This window comes from Colossoma macropomum, unplaced genomic scaffold (assembly GCF_904425465.1).
Source record: "Colossoma macropomum unplaced genomic scaffold, Colossoma_macropomum, whole genome shotgun sequence".
NCBI lineage: Eukaryota > Metazoa > Chordata > Actinopteri > Characiformes > Serrasalmidae > Colossoma > Colossoma macropomum.
In genome coordinates, this window is record NW_023494810.1 from 13121259 (window position 1) to 13142374 (window position 21116).

The window sequence follows — 21116 nt, forward strand, 5'->3', positions numbered from 1 at the left end:
GAAGTTGTGATGCTTGAATACATGTGTAATTTTATGTGCTTGAAAATGTTCACTGTGAATTTTAGATATTTAAATATGAGTCTGAATTACCTCTTTAAAATGTAGGTCTTGAAAATTCAGGTTAAAAAATTCAGGTCATAAAAGTTCAGGTTGAAAAAAATCAGATAGTAAGGAATTCAGTTTATAAAAAATCAGGCAGTAAAAAAATTTATTTTCATAAAAGCAAGAAATTTAGGTTAAAAAATCCCAACTGTACAAAATGCAACACCTAATTTTGGCATGGTGGTGAAAATTCAGGTCATATTTTTGAAACTTTTTAAAGACCTGAAATTTTTAACCTGAATTTTTCAAGAACTGAATTTTAAAGCAGTAAATTCAGACTCAGTATATTCAAATATCTAAAATTCACAGTGAAAATTTTCAAAAGCATAAAATTATGCATGGATGTTTTTTCAAGCATCATAAATTCAGGTTCAGATTCTAGTGACACAGATTTTAGTCCACAAACTTTTCCCGTGGGGATTTTTTGTATTGGAAAAGAAATGCAACTGAGAGGTCATCTGCTTAAATATGCATACATTTACACAAAGGGAGGATTTTACAGTACAAATCATTGAAATTTTATTGTTTACACTATGAGCTGTTATTACAGAACCTTTTTCTTGTCATTTTGTAGTACACAATTTTGCATAAATCCAGTTATGAGCAATATATTTAAAAAATCTTATAATAACCTTCAAAATACAATTACAAATGGACATGAAAAAAATCTGGACAAAAATAAACAAATCCCTGCTGAAAAAAAAGCACAGACCAGCAAGCATTTCATGCTGGTCTAAGCTGGTCAATGCTGGTTTATGCTGGTCTTGTGTTGTTCTGGTGCTGGTTTAGCTGCTCACCCCAGCATGGTCATGCTGGTTGACCAGCATACCAGCATCAAAACACATAAGTAAAACGTGTTTTGCTGTCTTTTCCTCTCAGTCAATCATTTGGATCATTCACATAGTATCAAATACAACTGGATATAGAAGTGACACACTATGTTATGTTTTAATGTGCATCCTTTTTCCAAAAGAATGGGACACTCTGGAACAAGTGTCTCTAAACCTATGGTGGACATACACTGACCGACCACTTCATTAAAACCACCTCCTTGTTTCTACACTCATTGTCCATTTAATCAGCTCCACTGACCATATAGGAGCACTTTGTAGTTCTACAGTTACAGACTGTGTAGTCCATCTGTTTCTATGCATACTTTGTTACCCTGTTCGTCAACGGTCAGAACCCCACAGGACCCCCACAGAGCAGGTATTTTAAGGGTGGTGGGTCATTCTCAGCACTGCAGTGACACTGATGTGGTGGTGGTGTGTTAGTGTGTGTTGCGCTGGTATGAGTGGATCAGACACAGCAGTGCTGCTGGAGTTTTTAAACACCTCAGTGTCGCTGCTGGACTGAGAACCAAAAATATCCAGCCAACAGTGTCCTGTGGGCAGCGTCACTAATGAAGGACTAGAGGATGACCAACACTGTGCAGCAGCAGATGAGCTAGTGTCTCTGACTTTACATCTACAATGTGGACCAACAAGGTAGGAGTGTTAGAAGAGAGAAATGCTTAGCAGGACCATTTGTCTAGTATTCAAGACATACAGTCTGGACTCTTGGTTGTAACCAAATAGAGAGATAAATTGCCTAAAAAGACTTTTGAGTGTTGAATTTTTTTACACTTTGAAATGATGTACGCCTAATTTCTGCAACCTTACACCTACAAATACAATGGCTCCTGGTGTGGATGTACGGTTCAAGAAGAAACCTTTAATTGGTCTACACACTTAAAAATGATGTTTCTTCAAAGGTTATTTAGTAAAATAGTTCTATATAGAACCATGAACTATCAAAGAACCTTTTGCATGGTTAAAAAGTTTTTGGCATCATGAAAAGGTTGTTCAGATTGATGGAGAATGTGCTGTAGATGGTTCTATATAAAATCTTTTTGAAAAAGGGGTTCCATATAGCTCCAAAAAGGGTTCTGCTATTGTTACAAGCTTGACATAGTCACAATAGAAGAACCATTTTTGGTGCTATATAGAATCCGTTTTAAAAGGGTTCTGAATATCACCATCTACAGCACATTCCCCATCAATCTGAAGAACGCTTTCACAATGCAAAGAACCCTTTAATCATGCAAAGGGTTCTCTGAGTGTTCATTGTTCTACATAGAGCCATTTTGTTTACAAAAGATCTCTTAAAAAAACATCATTTTTAATAGTGTAGAACTTTTTAGAACATTATGTGGAGGTGATGATGTGGAGGTGAGAAGCAGAAAATGCAACCAAATTCTAAGACTGAACTTTTAGGTGTGTCTGCAGATTTCTTTGAGAAACTGAAAGTGAGTCTCCTAAAAAGAATGGAAGCTGTAATAAAGGTAAAGAGTGACACACTGAACACTCAATCATCTGATATTAGATTTACACACACACACTTTCTAAACCACTTATCCTTCATTTCGCTTATCCTGGGTCACAGGGGTGCTGGAGCCTATCCCAGCTGTCATTGAGCGGAAGGCAGGATACACCCTGAACAGGTTGCTGGTCCATCGCAAGGCAAACAGACAGACATATACATTCATACTCACATACACATTCACACCTAGGGGCAATTTAGCATGTCCAATTGGCCTTGCTGCATGTCTTTGGATTGTGGGTGAAGACACAGACACAGACACGGGGAGAACATGCAAACTCCACACAGAAAGGACCCCAGGTCACCCGACAATCAAACCCAGGCCCTTTTTGCTGTGAGGCAACAGCACTACCCACTGCACCACCGTGCCGCCAATATTAGATTTAGTTGTTGTGTGATTTTATGTTAAATATATGTTTTTTGCTTTTTTCTAACACTGAAATGTGAAAAACAATTTTGACTGAAAACCAAATAAATGAACTGAGCTCTGAATTTTGGACAGTGATTTCTTTAGGAACCTGATAGGAACCAGGGGTTGCCATGATTACAACACAAATATAGACATTTTATTTACTATCTATAAACAACAGTGAACCGACATGTGTCTTCTGAGTTTTATATGGAATGATGATGATGGGAAAATAGTGGAAAGGCTGAACAAATATGTTTTCTTTGGGGGTTATTTTGTCTCACAACACCCTGCATGTATCCCTCCACCATGAATGACTTTTTAAAATACATTTTCAGCCAAAATCATTTATTGAATGTTAATGATGGTAAAATAGTGATAAATCTGATTTAAAAATACATTTAGTGGACACACAGTGGCCTCAAAATATATTTGGACATTTGTGCCATATTTAGAAATGTACATGCAGTGCATGTTTCGGATTGTAGTGCGGTGCATTGTAAATATTAATAGAAAAGTAAAGACATTCAGATTCAAAGAGATTCAGACAGAATTGTACCTCAGGCCTTTTGTTAGACACATGGGCTTTAAAATGTTAAGAGTGATTCTGATTCGGATACAGAAAAAAATGCCTCCATGTTGCCAGCAGGGGGCAACAGAAGCAGCAGCGCACAGGCCCCGCCCCCCTGCGCTGACGTTTTCCATGGGAAAATATACGCTTCAGCACCGAGCGCTAAAAACACCGATACAAAACAAACCACAAACAGCGGTTTCGGTCAAAATGAAAGCTGAGTTTCGATAGAGAAAGCAGTCGGCTCAGGTCGACCTGCCCTGTTTGCCTCGACAAGTCCGTGCAGAGGGCCAGCAGCAGCTACAGGAAGCAAACACGCATCTGACTGCCTGCCTGACTGACTGGTGAAGAACTCAGCAAGAATTCAAGGGCGAAAAAATCCAGATCGAAAGCAGCTCGACCGGAGCGGCGTTAGTTTAAGGTGAGAGCTTCTTCAGACCCGTCTGTAGTCCGGCTGTGCTCCCTGACTGCCTGACCTTTGGTAAGTTTTGACTACATAAACTGCACAGGTGAGGAGGCTGAAGTCAGCTCCTCTCTCGCCAGCTTCTGGTTCGAATTTTCGTGTTCCACCTTAAATGGTGCAGCGGTTACATTCTGGCGTTACTGCTCCGCAGTTTAAGGTGGAATGGAAAAAAATCGAGTAGGAGGAAGTCTCTACTACAGCCTAATGCACAGATCTGAGTGAGTGTTAGGGGTTGTGCACTAAAGATTTTGGGTTTGGTAAAGGTAGTGGTTCTGTTTAGAACCATGCGTTCTATACCTTCTTAAAAAGATTGTTCATTTTCAGGAAAGAAAATGATTCTGTAAAGAACCATGAACACTCAAAGAACCCTTTGCATGCATGATTAAAGGGTTCTTCAGAATGTGCTGTAGACGGTTCTGTATAGAACCTTTTTGAAAAGGGTTCTATATAGCACCCAAAAGGGTTCTTCTGTTGGTTCTTTCTGTGTTAATGGTTCTTCATAGAAACATTTTCTTTTCTAAAGAACCCTTGAAGAACCATCTTTTTGAACAGTGTATAGAACCATTGGCTTGCTTTTATTGCTCTTTGCATGGTGAAACGAAATGATGGCGAATGTTATGCTCGTTACCTTGTAACAATAGCAGAACCCGTTTTGGTGCTATATAGAACCATTTTTTTCAAAAAAGGTTTTATGTAGAACCATATACAACACATTCTCCATCAGTCTGAAGAACCATTTCACCATGCAAGGAATCTTTTAAGCATGAAATGGTTCTATAGAATTCATGGTTCTAAATAGAACCAATGAACCGAAGATGAGCCATCTTTATGCAAGTGTATATAGAACAATTTCATGCTTAAATGGTTCTTTAGAGTGATGGAGAATGTGTTGTATATGCTTCTATGTAGAATCTTTTTAGAAAATGGTTCTGTGTTGCACCAAAAAGGGTTCTGCTATTGTTGGGATGTCAAGCTTGTAACAATAGAAGAACCCTGTTTGGTGCTATATAGAACTCTATTCCGAAAGGTTCTATGTTGAACCGTACACAACACATTAATCCATCAATCTGAAGAACCATTTCACCACGCACAGAACCTTTTAAGCATGAAATGGTTCTATACATGACTATTTCTGAATAGTCCCATTCCCTTTACTAAGGAAATCCTTGAGGAACCGTCTTTTTTAAGTGTGTTAATAATATAAACTCTCAAAAATAAAAGATATGAAACCATCACTGGGGCAGTACCTCGCTTATCACTGGGCTGGGACCCTCAAGGGTACGTCTCAGTATCTTTAGTCAGGAAACATAACTGTACCATAATCCACTGAAATTATATTTTCTAAGTTGTGTTGACTCCGCAAACAACGTCTCGCCTCCAGGTTTTTTATTTTATTGTACTGTCTTATAACTTTAGGTTAAGAAAAGGTACAAATACATACTTTTCACCTGGAAAAACTTATTTAAGGTGCACAGTTGGACCTTAAAACCACTGTTGTACATTTGAGGAACATTTACATGGTTTGTATCTGTATGTTAATGATTGTGGTTTAAAGCGAAAAGTCTGATCTTTTAATAGTATTTGTCATTTATGGTTTTTGCAGGACGTTTATTATTGTTATGTCGGCTCAGGCTGTGTGGCATCATCACTGAGTCACCTTATTCAAAACCAGTGGTGCTCTTTACAAATCATACTTGCACTGAATTTGAGTGCCGCCCGGGTTCATGAGCTGCTCGGCGTGTGATTCATGAAACGACGTACACATGGAAAAGAGGGAAGAGGGGGCTTATAATGTTTCAGCTTCAGTGCGTGAAATCAAGCGCCAGCCAAACAGCACCTCGTTCACATGGAACAGGCCCTAATTCAGCGGCTTGTAAGCCAATGGCTGTGCTCGTAGGCGGAGTTCGAGGGAGAGTAGTGAGTGTGCTGCTCCGCCCACTGACCAAACTTTATAGTGTAAAAATTACAATGACTGTGAAGAATAAAATGTGATATGATTAATGGTATATTTAAACTTTATTGCAGTGTATGAGATGCTACTGCACTAGCTGTATTTTGTATTGTTTATTTTGTGGGCAAAGTCAGTATTATAAAACAAACACAGTGTAATATGCTTTTAAATGGAAAGTGGAATTGGGTGGGTGATATGGCAAAAATATTACATCACAATACTTCAAGACATTTTTGCGAGACATGATATGCATCACAATATTTAGTTTTTTTCTAAGATTTAATAAGTTGGATCAGACAAAATAGAGCCTATAGTGCCACATATAAAAATACAATAATACTAATACTACTACTAATAATAATAATACAAATAATACACCTTTAATTACAATGATTTATATTCAGTATTTTGGAAATTGCACTAAATCCAGTTAAACATTTTAAATGTGTTCATTGTTGATGTGAATGTAAAATAAGTACATCCACTTTTGTACTGGATTGTCATCTGAACAAATTATTAGTATTACCATAATGTTCTGTTTTTATTCTGATTAATGTAATTATAGATGATGTTGATAATAGTTTAAGCGAATTGATCGCAAATAAACTGTAATGTATGTCATGTACTTTGTGCTTTAGGTTGTTTAGGAAGAAAATCCTTTAAATATCTTTGGAAATCAAGTAAATAGTAAGTTTAATTTCTGGAAATGTCTTTTCCTCCTGGTTTATGCTTCTAATACTGTGTGAGGTGTGATTTTTAAAAGAAGAAAACAGTCCAATCAAAACGATGAGGTTTGTCAAGTTTTGAAAGATTCCTTTAGCACAGAGCAGCATGGAATCACTAACTTTATTACCCCAACCTTAAATATTGTTTGCTACTGTGATTCTGTGATATATTCAGAAAATATTGCAATGTTGAAGTTTATCGAAATTCGCCTGCACAACTGGAGGACTGTATCAGGCCCTCTTTCAGCTCAGACATCAGCAATCTTTCAAAAGATTTTCTATATTAAACCATTAGAACCTTTTTAGATCTCAGTCCTCTGATAGTAGGTTAATTCTAACTGGGTGTCCCAGTTTGCGTGATATTTTTGTTTCTAGTTTTCACGCAGCCTGACCTGATTATAGTATTATGTATACAGGGTGATTTCAAATGATCCACTGCAGTAACCCCACCTTACTATCTATGTTAAACACACTGCAACTACATTGCAAATTATTATATGAATAAATAGTATCATAATTATTATTATTACCCAGTACTGTTGTTTAAACATCAGACCTTTGAAAGCAAAATTGCAACCCACAGAGCTTCACCTGGTCATGGACAGGAATGTACTAATACAGTACAGTGCATGTATAATACATACTTTTCTATAAATAATTGTACAGCAAAAGGACAAAACCCCCATTTATTGATAGAGGATGTATTGCTAATATATATAAATAGTTGAAAATCAGAGTAAATAATAAGTATAGCATTATTTCCTTTGAGTAGAAAAGGCAGAAAGGATATAATCCAACATGTTTAATGATTTGGTTACTTTATTCTGCAGTACATGATTTAAAAAATAATAATAATAATTGTAAAAAAGTTCTTTACAGCACCAAAAAGGGCTCTGCTATGGTTATGATGTCAAGCTTGTGTTAATAGAAGATTGGTGTTGTATAGAATCCTTTTCAAAAAGGATCTATATAGAACAATCTAGCACATCACAATCTCCATCAATTTAAAGGACCTGTTCATGATACAGAGAACCCTTTAATTATGCATAGGGTTCTTTAAGTGTTCATGGTTCTATATAAAACCATTTTCTTTACTAAAGAATCCTTGAAGAACCATCTTTATGAGTGTACTCTGCGTCTGATTCATAAAACATTCATACGACACAGAAAAGAGCGGAGATTGGCACATGATTTTAAAAATAATAATATTGATAATAAAAGTCTTTATTTATGTTGCACCTTTCATACATTAAAATCAAAGCAACAATAGCTGTTAACCACTCAGTCCAAGCAGCATAAACAGAGGGGTCGTATAAAAAAAACAATATAGGCATTTAAAAAAGAAGAAATAAATGCAGGTAAAAGATTCAACTATTTAAACAAGGGGTTATAATGAAAAAGAACGGATAAAATCAAAAGAGTAAAGTAAAAGGAGTGTTTTGATGTAATTTAAAAACGACTTTAATGACATAATAAGTGGCCTTGCAGCGTTATATATATGATATACAGCAGTGTTTTACCACAGAGAGCCTTTTGTAAAGTCCACCAAATACCACATCTGACCCTAAATGTCTAAACGTATGTGGAAATCTGACCGTTACATCCACATGTGCTTACTGAACATTCATTCCAAAATGAAGGGTATTAACAGTGAGTTTGTCCTGCTTTGCTGAAGTAACAGCCTCTACTCTTCTGCGAAGGCTTTACACTAGATGTTGCTGTAAGGATTTGATTGCATTCAGCCACCACAGCATTAGTGAGGCACTGTTGTTGGGTGATAAGACCTGGCTCACAGTTCAGGCTTTGCATGGGGTTGAGGTCAGGGCTCCAGGCAGGCCAGTCAGGTTCTTCCACACCAAAATTTGCAAATCATTTATTTATTGAGCTCATTTGTGCACGGGGACACTGTCCTACTTAAACAGGAATGAGTCATCCCCAAACTCCTGCCACAAAGTTAACACACGATCATCTAGAACAGAGATTCCCAACCTTTTCTAACTCGCAGCTCACACAGCCATGACCAACATTAAACAAATCTAATGCAAAAATCAACGTAGCCTGTCAGTTCTGCTTGATTTTGTAACAGAATGCAACACAATAAACACTAATAAAATAAATAATATTTTCTGACTCACCTAATGAGTTTGCTGCTGATGTTTGGCAGCTACCAACTACTGGATGACATGCTGAAGAAATGAAAGTTGCGAAAAGAGATCTGTCTTAGTTTAATAGGTTTAGATGCATATTTGTTTAGCCTTCAACTGACAGAGTATTTTGGCTTCAAAGTTTTGCTCCAGAGAGATGCAACCGTGTAAGCGCTGGCCCTCTCATCAGGAGATCGCGAGTTCGATCCCTGGTGATGCTACAGCCGTCCATAGCCGGGAGTCCAAGAGAGCGCAATTGGCCTCGCTCTCTAGGTGGGTAGGATGGCCCCTCCTTCTCCCCCCATCACTCAAAGCGATGCTAATTAGCGCAGGCGTCTGTTAGCTGACGTAACAGATCTGGCGGTTGGCGCTTTCCTCCGCGCGCGTTTAGCCCTGCAATGACGTCTTAGCTCTGCAATGACGTCTGCAGTTTGAAAAGAAGCGGTAGCGCTTCACAGGTCTCGGAGGAAGCCTGTGCTAGCCTTCGCCTTCCTAGAGTTGGTAGTACCATGTGATTGGGGAGTCCTAACTAGTGGGTGGAATTGGAGATGACTAAAAAAAAAAAGACCTTTGAAGGTTTGAACCTTGCTTAAAGGGCCCAAATCATTATAACAGCCCCAGCCAATTATTCCTCCTCCACCAAACTTTATGTTCAGTTCAGTGCAGAGCGCTAGTTACTCCTTTTCTGGCGCAGCCTTGGGATCTTTCTTTGTGAAACACTGTCTTCAAAACTGTCGATCTGTGATGGATGAATTTATTACGAAATAAAAGAGAAACGACTTGCACTGAACATGTAAACATAGCTAACAGTTTGCCAGACTTATAAATGAAGTCAACCTAAATATGATGTTCTGTTTTTGTGAATAAGTCATCATTTTTAAAATAACATTTGATTAAATGTCTACAAAAAATGGTTAAAAAACAGCCCTTAGGTTTAAAACCACTGATCTAGAAGATTATTCCATGCTGTAGCATTAAGATTTCCCTTTACTCGAACTAATTTACATGCACTTAATAATCCGATAACTGCAGCAAATCAGATTTGGTCAGTAAATACGATCAATGCGTTTATATGCACTTGAGTAATCTGATAATGGGGAAACTCCAGGTCTACATGAGTCAGGCAGTAATCAGATTTCTGCTTTACAACCAGCCAGTAAACTCACAGAAGAAGACGTGAAGTAAACGTAACTCAAACTTCATGCCGCAGCCTTAGAACATCGCTTCACTTTACCTGAAAATATGAACATCTATCATCTAGAAAATGAAGAGTATTTAAATCCTTCATTCAGTCGAGAATGTAATGCTCCAAAAGTGTTTTGCTGTCATCTCACAGCTTGTTTATTTCTGGGACAGCAGTCTGTTTTCTCAGACTGAGACATCCGAAAGAAATCAGAGTAAGAGTTTACATGTACTGAGAAATCTGATTACTGAGCAAAAATCCAGCTCTCTTCATCAGATTTCTTGATCAGATTTCTAGACCTTACTCAGATCTAAGAAATCGGAGTGTGCTGTTTACATGAACATTTGAACAATCAGATAACAGCAGAAATCCGGTTTTGATTGGATTATTAAGTGCATGTAAACACGCTCGTTGTAACAGCACCAGCCAATTATTTCTGCTCTACCAAACTTTATTTTCGGGCAAGTAGTGTTCTCCTGCACCCAAACTCAGATTCGCATGTCATCAGTTTAGACCTCTCTAGCTGACTCCTGGCAATCTTAGATGGAAAAAATGGAACGAATACATTACAGATTTTCACATATTAATGGAACTGAGTACTCTACAAACTAATAACCTTTTTGTTTAAGGAAATGAAATGAATGTGTCTTTTCAAACTTGAAATGCGCAAATTTCTCTTTAAAGCACTGCAGCATATCACAGTAAAAGCCCCTCTTAACAGTGTATGACAGTGCGTCAGTATTGATGATTTGTGCAAGAGGGCTCTCTTAAATTCCTCTGTACTTCAAACCAACTTTGACAGCAAATAACCATTTTAGACTTTTGTTGTCAGGTTTTAAAAATAAAATATAATTGAAGAATATGGTCGGATATGAAATACTTGGTGAGTGCGCCTCACTTTAAAACTCTTTTGCTACCATAATGTCTTAAAATAGATATGACAGGTTGTGCAATGAATTGTTTAATTGTGACTGCACATTATAGGAGATGTACAAATTTTAAATTGAAGAGAAAATATTGGATCAGTACTCTGTATTGGTAAATAGTTCAGGTGTTGGAGACTGGTTTTTACGTGCTTCAGCACTTAGCAGTCCTGTTCTGTAATAATGGCTGTGCTGTTGTTGCTCCTAGACATTTCCACTTCACAATAACAGCACTTACAGTTGCCTGGGACAGCTCTAGCAGGGCAGAAATTTTATAAACTGACTTTTTTCAATTGTGGCGTCCTCTGATAGTGCCATGTTAAAAGTTTGCCAGTGCTTGTCCACAGAGATTGCATGGCTGTGTGCACCTATTAGCAATGGGTGTGGCTGGAATGTGTGTCCACATAGTTTTGGCAATGTATTTTACCTCAGTAAACAGTATTTTTTTCTCCTGTGTTATTCACAGTGATGGCAGAGTTGCTGCGTCTGCTGCTCAGCGTGTCCGAAAAGGCTGCCAATGTTGCTCGAGTGTGCAGGCAGGAGGCGGCACTCTTTGAGCTGCTGGTACAGGAGAAAACAGGAGCTGATAAGAACAAGAAGTTTGTCCAGGACTTCAAGACGCTCGCCGATGTGGTGATACAAGAAATGATTCGACATGATGTTTGCACACAGGTGCTTAGCAAATATTTGATTGTATTTGTCAATTGGGCGATATTATCATTTGGCTGTGGCTTATCATAATGTTATCTTTCTGCTCTTTTGTGTTTATTCTTGTTTGATAGTTTCCAGAGTTGACCGGCTTCATTCATGGAGAGGAATCAAACAAGTTTGAGAACGGACTTGGTGAGTGGTTTCCCTCAAGATGCCCCAGCATACAATTGCTGATCTCACATCACATTGACGACCTGGTTGCTAATACAGCTGACAGAATTGACAATATTGAACGTTTTATTTACCCCAGTTGACTTTACTGTGTACCTAGCGTGCTAGCCTGTTAAGTAGTAGCTTATGAATGAGCACAGCTTAAGTTTCCAGTATCTGCAGAAGTTGGGCAGGCTAATGCTGTTTTTGCATATTGCAGTTGGAAAAAAAAGGTTTTCTATGCCTTTTTTGCTGAGTTGGTTTAAAACAGTGAAGGTTTTAAGTGTTTAAAGTGAAAGTACTGACTGATGGCATTATGCAGCCATGAAGAAGGTTGAGTCCAAGCCCCCATGAACATCGCCAGTGGCGACAGTGACAAGGAAAAACTCCCTAAGAGCAAGAGGAAGAAACCTTGAGAGGAACCAAGACTCAAAAGGGGAACCCATCCTCCTCTGGTCCACACTGGATAGCAAACAATACCAGTGGAGAATGAGGTTTGACCATCAGTATAAGATACGGAAAAGGGGAAAAGCAGGAGTAGCAATGTCTGTGATTACAAAAATGCTGCCGCATCATCAGGAGGGTCAAGGCAGATGAAGCAACAGCATCAGACCACACAGGATGGGCAGTTGTTCAGCTCAGCAGAGAAACACACAGGCAGTTCATTCAGTTAAGAGAGACTGATTACGGTATACAGTGATAACAGAGCGCAGCAGAGACTCCGGGAACAGGATGCTATTTATTTTATTAAGGTAGAGAGAAAAGGCAGGAAGATGCAGGAACTCTCAACGAATGTGCTTTTGGTTTTATTCATTATTGTGAGAGCACAAGGCAAATTACATTTAGTAATGTTTTCATTGGCATCAGAGATGTGAGGATCCACCATAGTTTAGGTTTGCGCACCCCCTGATGCTTAAAGCAGAGTTAGGGTTATGGTTGGTCAGCTAACTAGTTAACTAAGTTAACTTTATATCGAAAAGTTTCAAAATATTTAGTATGAAAGTGCTTTGTTAGCTAGCAAGCAACCTAAAATACAGCCAGTACATCCACAAATTGACTTCATCTGTTTTCATGTAAAGAAAAAACTTGAAAAAATGGAAAAAAAACTGTTTATTTTTCATCTTTGTAATTTCTTGCTTCTCATTTTTGCTATTAAAATGTGCGGTTAAGGAATTTAAAATGTCAACGTTACATATTACACAAAAAAAAATTCCCTGAAACTGCAGGTAGTGCTAAGTGATGCATCGTCTGCACCATTATTACTTCACACAGCAGTACTGATGTTTAGTTTTAGAAATATTTAAAGGAAGCATTTTGCGCACTACAACATACTAGTCCATAAACCTGACATCCTTAATACACTGTGCGGTTCACTTCTGTAGTATTTAAAAAGGAGGAAACAGAACACAGCAATCCGATCAATACAATTTCTGGTTTGTAAGTCATTCTTATGGGATCATTAACATTATCAGTACAAGCTTTAATATCATCTGATACTGAGATATTGTGACATATATATAGAAAATATTGTTATATTGAATTTTGTCAGTATTGCCCAGCACTGCAGGTCTGGAATAACATAACAAACATTCTGTCTCAGCTTTTTGAATTGTTGTATCTTATATTGTACTGTATCTTCATCTACACTGAAAACTTGAATGTACTTGATTTAAATGTGTGTCTTCATAAAAATAGCCTTTATATCCTCAAGCTTTTGTTATATTATGCATCATTGTTAGGGACGTCTCTGTGTTTCCTTTTAGGAGAGAGTGTGACCGTTACAGTTTGTGCCAAGGAAGAGGACACAGCTGCCTTGTTAGCCAAGGTGCTGGATGGTGACCAAGCAGCTGCAGTCCTCCTGACCAAAGCAATCCACCAGGACCTGCAGATTAGAGATGAAGAGGCAGAATCCTTGCAGCTTGCTCTCAGCCCAGCAGATGTGGGCATCTGGATTGATCCCATTGGTAACTCATGATCTGTTTCAGTCATAGTTTTGTGTTGAAATCACTAGTAGTAAGTTAATGTTGACCTAATTTCAAATTGGACTTTTATGTTGTTAATGACCTGGTCATGTTAAGCATGATTTGTTGTATCATATCATATAAAAGATTAAATTCTTGTTTTCTTGTAATCTTCCATTAAAATGTAACAACTTTGGTCCCAGCTCTAAAACTTGATGATATCACTGTGCACCAGTGGGCGGGGCAAAATAACATTAACCAAAAATATCATGTTTTAGCTACCCCTCCCACCCCCACCTATCATGAAGAGAAAAACGCTCACCCTCCCTGGTGTTGTGTTTCACTCACAGATACAGAGAAGAGCGTCTTATGATTTCACATTCACGCTGATTAATGTTAGATATTTTGAGGTGACGGTTTAGTGAAGTATCAGATTTACACAGTTTGTTCCTTTCCACAAATTTTGTTGGTCAGCCAAGACATTTTGGGGTCTGAAGATGGTTCTTGCACTGAAGCTACAAGGCTATAGTAGCTAACAAGTAATGGAAGCCTGTACTTCACCTGTTAGCATCTAAATCATAACTCACCTCCCTCAAATTGTGTGGAGCCAAATCTGATGGCTTTACAGTGGTGCTGACAGGAACCAGGGGTCGCCATGACTACAACACAAATAGCCATATTATTTACTAAAGCCATATTATTTACTATCCAAAACAACCAGTGAACCTACACGTGTCTTCTGAGTTTTATATGGAATTTGATGTATTCTACTGCATTTGTAACCCTACAGAAACAAATGGTACATTTCTCTGTAGTGCTGATTCAAGTCGATCTCAATTTCTAAATTTTATAAATGTTTATAAATTGGCATCGGCAGATATGTACATGAAAAATATCGGTATCAGCCCACGACTTCCATATCGATGCATCCCTAGTTTCTGACTCTGTATGACATACTGTAATCTATGGACCATTTGAAAACAGCATAGCTAAAAGCAGTAATAGCAGCCATCTTAAAACCTGGATTTGCTTGGTTCTGTTGTTTTTATAGATAATATTGTGTCATACAGTGTTAGAAACCACATAAGCTATTAGCTAAGTATATTAGAGATTACTGCCTTTCTAGCTAATGTCTTGCAAACATGGAGCGTACTCCTTTATTTTTGCCCAAGGCTCATATGTCATTACTAATACTCATGACCTATTAAGCAAACTGAAATGTTCTCTTTGTGCAGATGCCACCAGTCAGTATATTGAAGGGAAGGAAGAGGAGGTGTCAGATGGAGGCTTTTGCCCTTCAGGACTTCGATGTGCACTGGTTCTGATTGGGGTCTACTTGCGGGCCACTGGAGAACCAGTAATGGGTGTCATTAATCAACCATTTAGCCGCAAAGACTCAACAGGCAAGGGGTAAGAGTCCTCTTATCAGCACTACATTATATGTCCAGAGGTGTCCAGAGGGCTCTAATTGGTGAATTCAGCTGTACTCATTGCTGACACAAGCATTCAGCTCTGCACAAACGGCTTGTATAGTCTCCATAGAAAACCAAAAAAAAAAGGTCTACCATTAAAATAATATCTGGACATTAGTGGTCTTTTATTGGAGGTGTACCTCATAAATTGGCCAATCAGTGTATTTTCTTAGAGTTTTAATTGTAGTAAGTGAAATTGTATTCCAGAGATAATTCACAGATACTTTTGCTTCTCTTAAGTAATTTAAAAGAGGATTCCAGCCCAAACCTGGCATTAAATGTGTTGTTTGGCCTGTTATGATATTCTTTAGCACAACATTGCATCCCTCAGCCTCATCGGTTTGACAGAATTTGCAGTTTTATATTGTTTTCATGTTTCCATTCATCAGTGTTCTCTCACTACAATACCCAGCATGCATTGCTCAAACACATCATATAACTGTTGGAAATCTGTGGTGTCAACAAATCTACTTGTTGACTGCTAGTCTAGCAGCTGAGCTAAAGTTAATAAATAAAACTGAGCTAGCATTATTGCAACTCTTACCTCATCAAACTAAATCATAAAGGAAACAGCAATTCTGTCTTTATTCAGTACAAAATAAATGCCAGAAATGAGATTTTACCCTTTTAGACAACAAAAAAAGCAGAGCTGAGGTGCGATATCTATAGCTTGTTGTCCTCCTGATCTGAGTCATTTCTGTCATTTAAGGGACCCATTCTGTTTGTTATAATAATGATATGAAGACAGTTATTACAGTTATACACTTATTACAGTTATTAGAGCAATAACTTTAGCTATCTGGCTTCATTCTGCATTCACCAGCAAATAAAAACAGAAAAAGTCCAAATGGCCTTGAAAATTCAACTCTAAGCAGTTTCTTCCACCCTAAGACACATCATCAAAGGGTTTTTTCTAGTCTTTAAATCACAAAATGTCACCATATTGATTACAGGAGCGCCTCTCTAGAAGGTGGATAGGCATGTTTATGACAGATGTAGCGAAAGTTACATTTTTCATTTTGGTTGGAGTGTTCCTTTAAAATATGTCTTTTTTATGTCCACATTAATTTATGTAACTATTCCTGTGACTCACCATACATGAACAATTGAATTAACCCTGAATTAAAGTACTATTTAAGCGGAAAATCAAATTTACACAGTTTTCTCTCCCTAACTCTAGTTGATCAGTCAAGACATGTTTGGTGTCTTTCTGTAGTTTTAACACTGGAGCTACGAGGCTAATGAAGCTAACAAGTATTGTAAACTAAACTATGGACAAAGTTCAGGCTTTAACAGGGCGAGTAGTTTATAACTGTGCAGCTTACAGTCGTACAGTGTCAGAAACCACATAAGCAAGTCTGTTAGAGATTATGGAACAAACAGACAAGTGTGTGTTGATTTAGGTGAGCGGTTAGCATCATGCTAATTGGATATATTGGCTGTAAGCCTCCATTACTTGTTAGCTACATTAGCCTCGTAGCTCCAGTGCTAAAACTATAGAAGCAAACTTCAGACACCAAACATGTCTTGGCAGATTGACTGTATTTGAGGGAAGGGGGTAAATTGTGTCAACTATTGCCAATTTATGAACCCTGTCTTTCATTTTGTTATCACTTTAGGTGGAAGGGGCAGCACTTCTGGGGAGTGTCATATGGAGGAGTAAATACTTACTCCTTCAAACATCCCAAGCAGTCTCTTAAGAAGAAAAATGACTCCCTCTCGGTGGTCCTGAGCTCCAGTGAGCGCCGGGAAGTAAAGGATGCTTTAGCACCGCTTTGCAATGGCCGTTTGAAGTATGCTTCTGGAGCCGGGTACAAGATCCTGTGCGTCATCCAAGGCCTTGTGGATGTGTACGTGCTCTCAGAGGGAAGCACCTTCAAGTGGGACTCCTGTGCCCCCCATGCCCTGCTCCGGGCGCTTGGGGGAGGAGTTTCCGACCTCGGGGAGTGTCTCTCAGCCGTCAGCGATGGAAACAAGGGCTTTAAAGCCGAACTGACCTACCATCAGCCCCAGGCAGGCTGCCAGGGAGTAGAGAGGTGGGCAAACCAAGGCGGACTGGTGGCCTATTTGGACTCTGCAGTTATTGACAGGGTTGTGGGTGCACTTGTTGGGAAAATTTGAGTTATTATGTTGTCAGATGTTTATCTTTGGAGCAGGTTTTATTCTTTTATTAACAGTTATGGGTATGTTCATTGTTGCTATTCGTTGACATAGATCTTCATGGCATTATAGACTATTATATGTATCGAGAGATTCAGTGATGCCAAAATGTTTTAAAGTCTATACAGAAATCCTTTTTAAGCTATGAAAACAAGACAAATCCTGATTGGGACCTTTTTAAGTTTCATTTACGTAGCCTACATGTAATCTATTGCGTACATTTATATTTCCATTTTTCTCAAACTAGCAAATGTTGGAGCTGCCAGTGAAAAAACAGGCAGTCAGAATGCAATATTATATTTTGTTATGTCTATTATATTTTAAGATGCAGTATGTAATGCAAATTCTTAAAGTAATATTAAAGACATATAATACTGTGTAATCTTTAGAGTTATGCAAAAGAGCATAAAGTTTGTGAAAATGTAAAGTAAAAAAAAAGATAAAGTTACCATTGAGTTTGCATGTTCTACTCCAAATCGTCAGTGTCAAAACAAACTAGAATGTACCTCGAAAATGCTGACTTTACACATTGTTTGGACAATTTTTATTGGGCGATTCATCATGAAAGTTTCATGCAATGTAAAGGAAAGCTGGCACTTTCAAATCATGTATGGAGGAGCGGGGTTCGTTGGCACTCTGCCTTTATCCCAAGCATACCATACATTAGGATGACCTACCTAGCAGCAAGTGAAACACCTAGATGTGTACATTTATTACTCAAATAACTTCATACGAATTTCATTAACTTAGCATCAGTTAGCTTTTATGATTCTCCAATTAATGGATGTTTCTTTCAGCAATGAAAGCATCATTCAACTCACCACTGCAGGTGTTGAGGTCGTCACAGCTCATGGCCCAAACTTTATTTCTTCAGCAGACATTTCTTGATCGTGATCTAAAATCTGGCTGGCAGCTCGCCAATTGTTGAGAACTCCCAAATTATTGAAGCTATTGAGAATAAACTAGACTCAGGCACCTGTGCGGAGAAAGTTGGGTTTATTAAAAGACATCGTCATACAGAGATGTTAACGGATCACCATTTTCTTCTTTCTCCTGCCACTGAGCAGGAGTTCACACATTACAGAGAGTGTTATCACCCTCAGCCAGCCCAAACTGTCTTCCCCTGATAAACATCAAGGTTACATACCAGTGATAAAGAGGCATAGGAACATGCAGAACATTCCTAACCTGAAATATTTAGGCCCTAGAGACAACACAACTGCTCTGATAGACAGAATAAGCATATAAAAGTTCTAAAAATTAACCACTTTCCAGCAAAGGTCGTGGCTAAAAGACAGACCCTTTTAATATCAGTAAGTATTGGTTGGAATTGGTTGTGCATTCATGACTAAATTAATATTGTACACTTGTTCCAACCAGCCCCAGCATAGAATTCATTGGCACAGTGCCAATAAATATAATTTCAAAGACTGAAGCAACAAATAGAAATGATCAGACTAAATGGCAACCAAATGACATTTTCGAATCAATTAGATGTTCAGAATGTTATTTTTATTTTAGTAGCATACAATGTACAGCTGTGCTTTGTGAAAAAAGAGACAGCTTTCATACAATATTACTCAAGCAAAAATTTGAGTATGTGTATTTCACATTTGAAAAATGTTGATTTTCTAAGTGAAAATACAAACTCTTGTAGACAGCTTAGAGGTAAAAACAACTTGTTATAAATGTAATCTAATTTTAATATAAACACAGGATTCTAGTCGTGTTAGTATGCTATGTAGTATGTGTGCAGCGTATAATATAAAATAACTTAGGCAGGCTGACACATGTGCCAACCAACCCCACCCACATCAGGACACAACTCTGTTTACTTCATGCTAGCCAGCTGGCATTACTTATCATTGGCTTTCAAATCAAACACAGCCGATTGCTATCTCTTAATGTATTTCAAAATTCTGCCTTTAAAAATGAACTGTGTTTACTCAGGGAGATTTTTTTATACCCACCTTAACACACGGTAGCGTTCAGAGCTCCTGATAAACTGGATGAACATCGGTTTAATGAGGGCAGTTATTTTTATGTTACATTTTGGTGACAGTGTCTCCTCTCTCTGTAAGTTGACACTGTGCCAACCAACCCTGTTGTTTCCCAGAGTCCAGTGGTGGTGTGCTTTACACCCCTCCAGCCGACACCTGGCATTGCACACAGTGACCCTAGGCTCCGTGGTGTGACACTTCAAGGCTGAGCTATTGTTGCTTCTAGACGCCTCCATTTTGCAATAATAACACTTACAGTTGACTGGGGCAGATCTAGCAGGACAGAAATTTAACAGTCTGACTTTTGGCAAAGGTGGCATCCTATGACAGTGCCATGTTCAAAGTCACTGAGCTCCTCAGTACAACCTATTAAACTGCCAATCTGTGTTTATCGAGACTGCAAGGCTATGTGCTTGATTTTATACACCTGTTAGCAATGAGGGTGGCTGAAACACCTGAACTCAGTAATTAGGAGTGGTGTCCACATACATACATTTGGCCATATAGTGTGTGTGCATGTATGTGTGTGTGTATATATATATATATATACACACACCAAATAGCCAGGTTTCAGAAACTTGTTCTGGATTTATTTATATCATCAATGGGGAAAATATCCACTAATCCTTATTAGTCCATTTCCTGAACTGTGAATGCCACAGAGCTGTGGTTTCACTGCGGTTCTTTTCGTAGGGTTATACTCTGCCGGTGAATCAGTGTTGTGGAAACAGCAGGATACATCTGCACTTTGGGAAATGCCTTTTTATGGCCAAAGACCTCTCAAAGAGAGAACTCGATTTCATCTCCACTCAGCTGAAGAAACATTAAGAAGTGTTGCCAAAGCCACATGAATAAATAGAATAAGAGATTAGAAGGCCATAAAGAGCCTTTGCTCTTTAGTTGATTTACTGTAAATACTAGATTAGTCTGTAATACTACATGAAAGGATGCTTGCAATATCAAACTGGCAAACTCATAAAATTACAATTACAGTACTTTCTTCACTATTTGGGGTTCATGAGGTGAAATCTATTCTTCCTGTGTGAACATTTTACATGATCTTGCAGCTTTTCAGCTTTAAACACAGTAGGACTAAACCATTAGAGTATGTTCGTGTAAGGAGTATATATTATACACTATTCAATTCAGCTGTAGGACTAGAATGAATACCATATTTTAGTTGGAGTCTGTTTAACCTGTAGCATATAATGAAAATGGTTGGTGCTACTGCTGAAAAGTTTGGAATCACGGTAATAATTGTTCATAAATAATTTTATTCAATAACGTTCGGGGTAGACTAAAATATGAACAAATATTTTCGATGTTTTGTTCAATATTTTCATAGGTGGCAGGATATTTTGACATAAATAGTGTACTGTAATTGTCTAGTTATTTCTTGTCTTGTCAGTCATCTGCCTTTAATCACTACTTTTGAAATATGAGGAATTCTGGATATTTTATTATAGCTTTATTCTTGATATTAGACAGCTTTCTCAATCATTTAATCATTAGAATCTTTATCTGCAGCAAATTTGATTTTGTATTATTTTAAAACAGTGATACCAAACTTTTAAACAGTGTGTAATTCTGATCACAAGAAATTTGCATTGTGGGCCGTACTTCAAATATATATAAGCGCTAAATTCTGATCTGTGAACTTTTGTAGTTCAAAGTTTGGAATGAAGCAGGAAAACTGAATTATGCCGTTTGAAATAAATTATCGCATCATGATCTTGTTTCTGGCATTTTCTTCTATAAATACACTTTGTTTTCAGATGTCCAGATGTTTGAAGGCATTAATAAAGGGGAATACCACCATTTTTTTCTAAA

At 38.0% G+C, this 21116-nt stretch overlaps 1 protein-coding gene across 2 annotated transcripts; it reads left to right on the forward strand.

Annotated features, from left to right (window-relative positions):
- The first annotated feature begins 3566 nt into the window (after positions 1-3566).
- Positions 3567-21017, forward strand: inpp1 (inositol polyphosphate-1-phosphatase). 2 transcript variants are annotated; one of them, XM_036559627.1, is made up of 6 exons: positions 3567-3924; positions 11299-11504; positions 11615-11675; positions 13457-13657; positions 14890-15064; positions 16746-21017. In XM_036559627.1, exons 2-6 carry the CDS (start codon positions 11301-11303, stop codon positions 17245-17247), a joined length of 1143 nt encoding a protein of 380 aa, XP_036415520.1. In that variant the 5' UTR covers positions 3567-3924; positions 11299-11300; the 3' UTR covers positions 17248-21017. The 2 variants fall into 2 exon arrangements, with proteins under 2 accessions (XP_036415520.1, XP_036415519.1); XM_036559626.1 differs by having other exon boundaries at positions 3567-3864.
- The last annotated feature ends 99 nt before the right edge of the window (positions 21018-21116 follow it).

What these genes read in the sequence shown, in the direction of transcription:
- inpp1 (XM_036559627.1), top strand. Translation starts at nt 11,301, where the DNA reads ATGGCAGAGTTGCTGCGTCTGCTGCTCAGCGTGTCCGAAAAGGCTGCC. An exon ending in GACATGATGTTTGCACACAG is followed by an intron (nt 11,505 to 11,614) that starts GTGCTTAGCAAA and finishes CTTGTTTGATAG; the next exon opens with TTTCCAGAGTTGACCGGCTT. An exon ending in CAAGTTTGAGAACGGACTTG is followed by an intron (nt 11,676 to 13,456) that starts GTGAGTGGTTTC and finishes GTTTCCTTTTAG; the next exon opens with GAGAGAGTGTGACCGTTACA.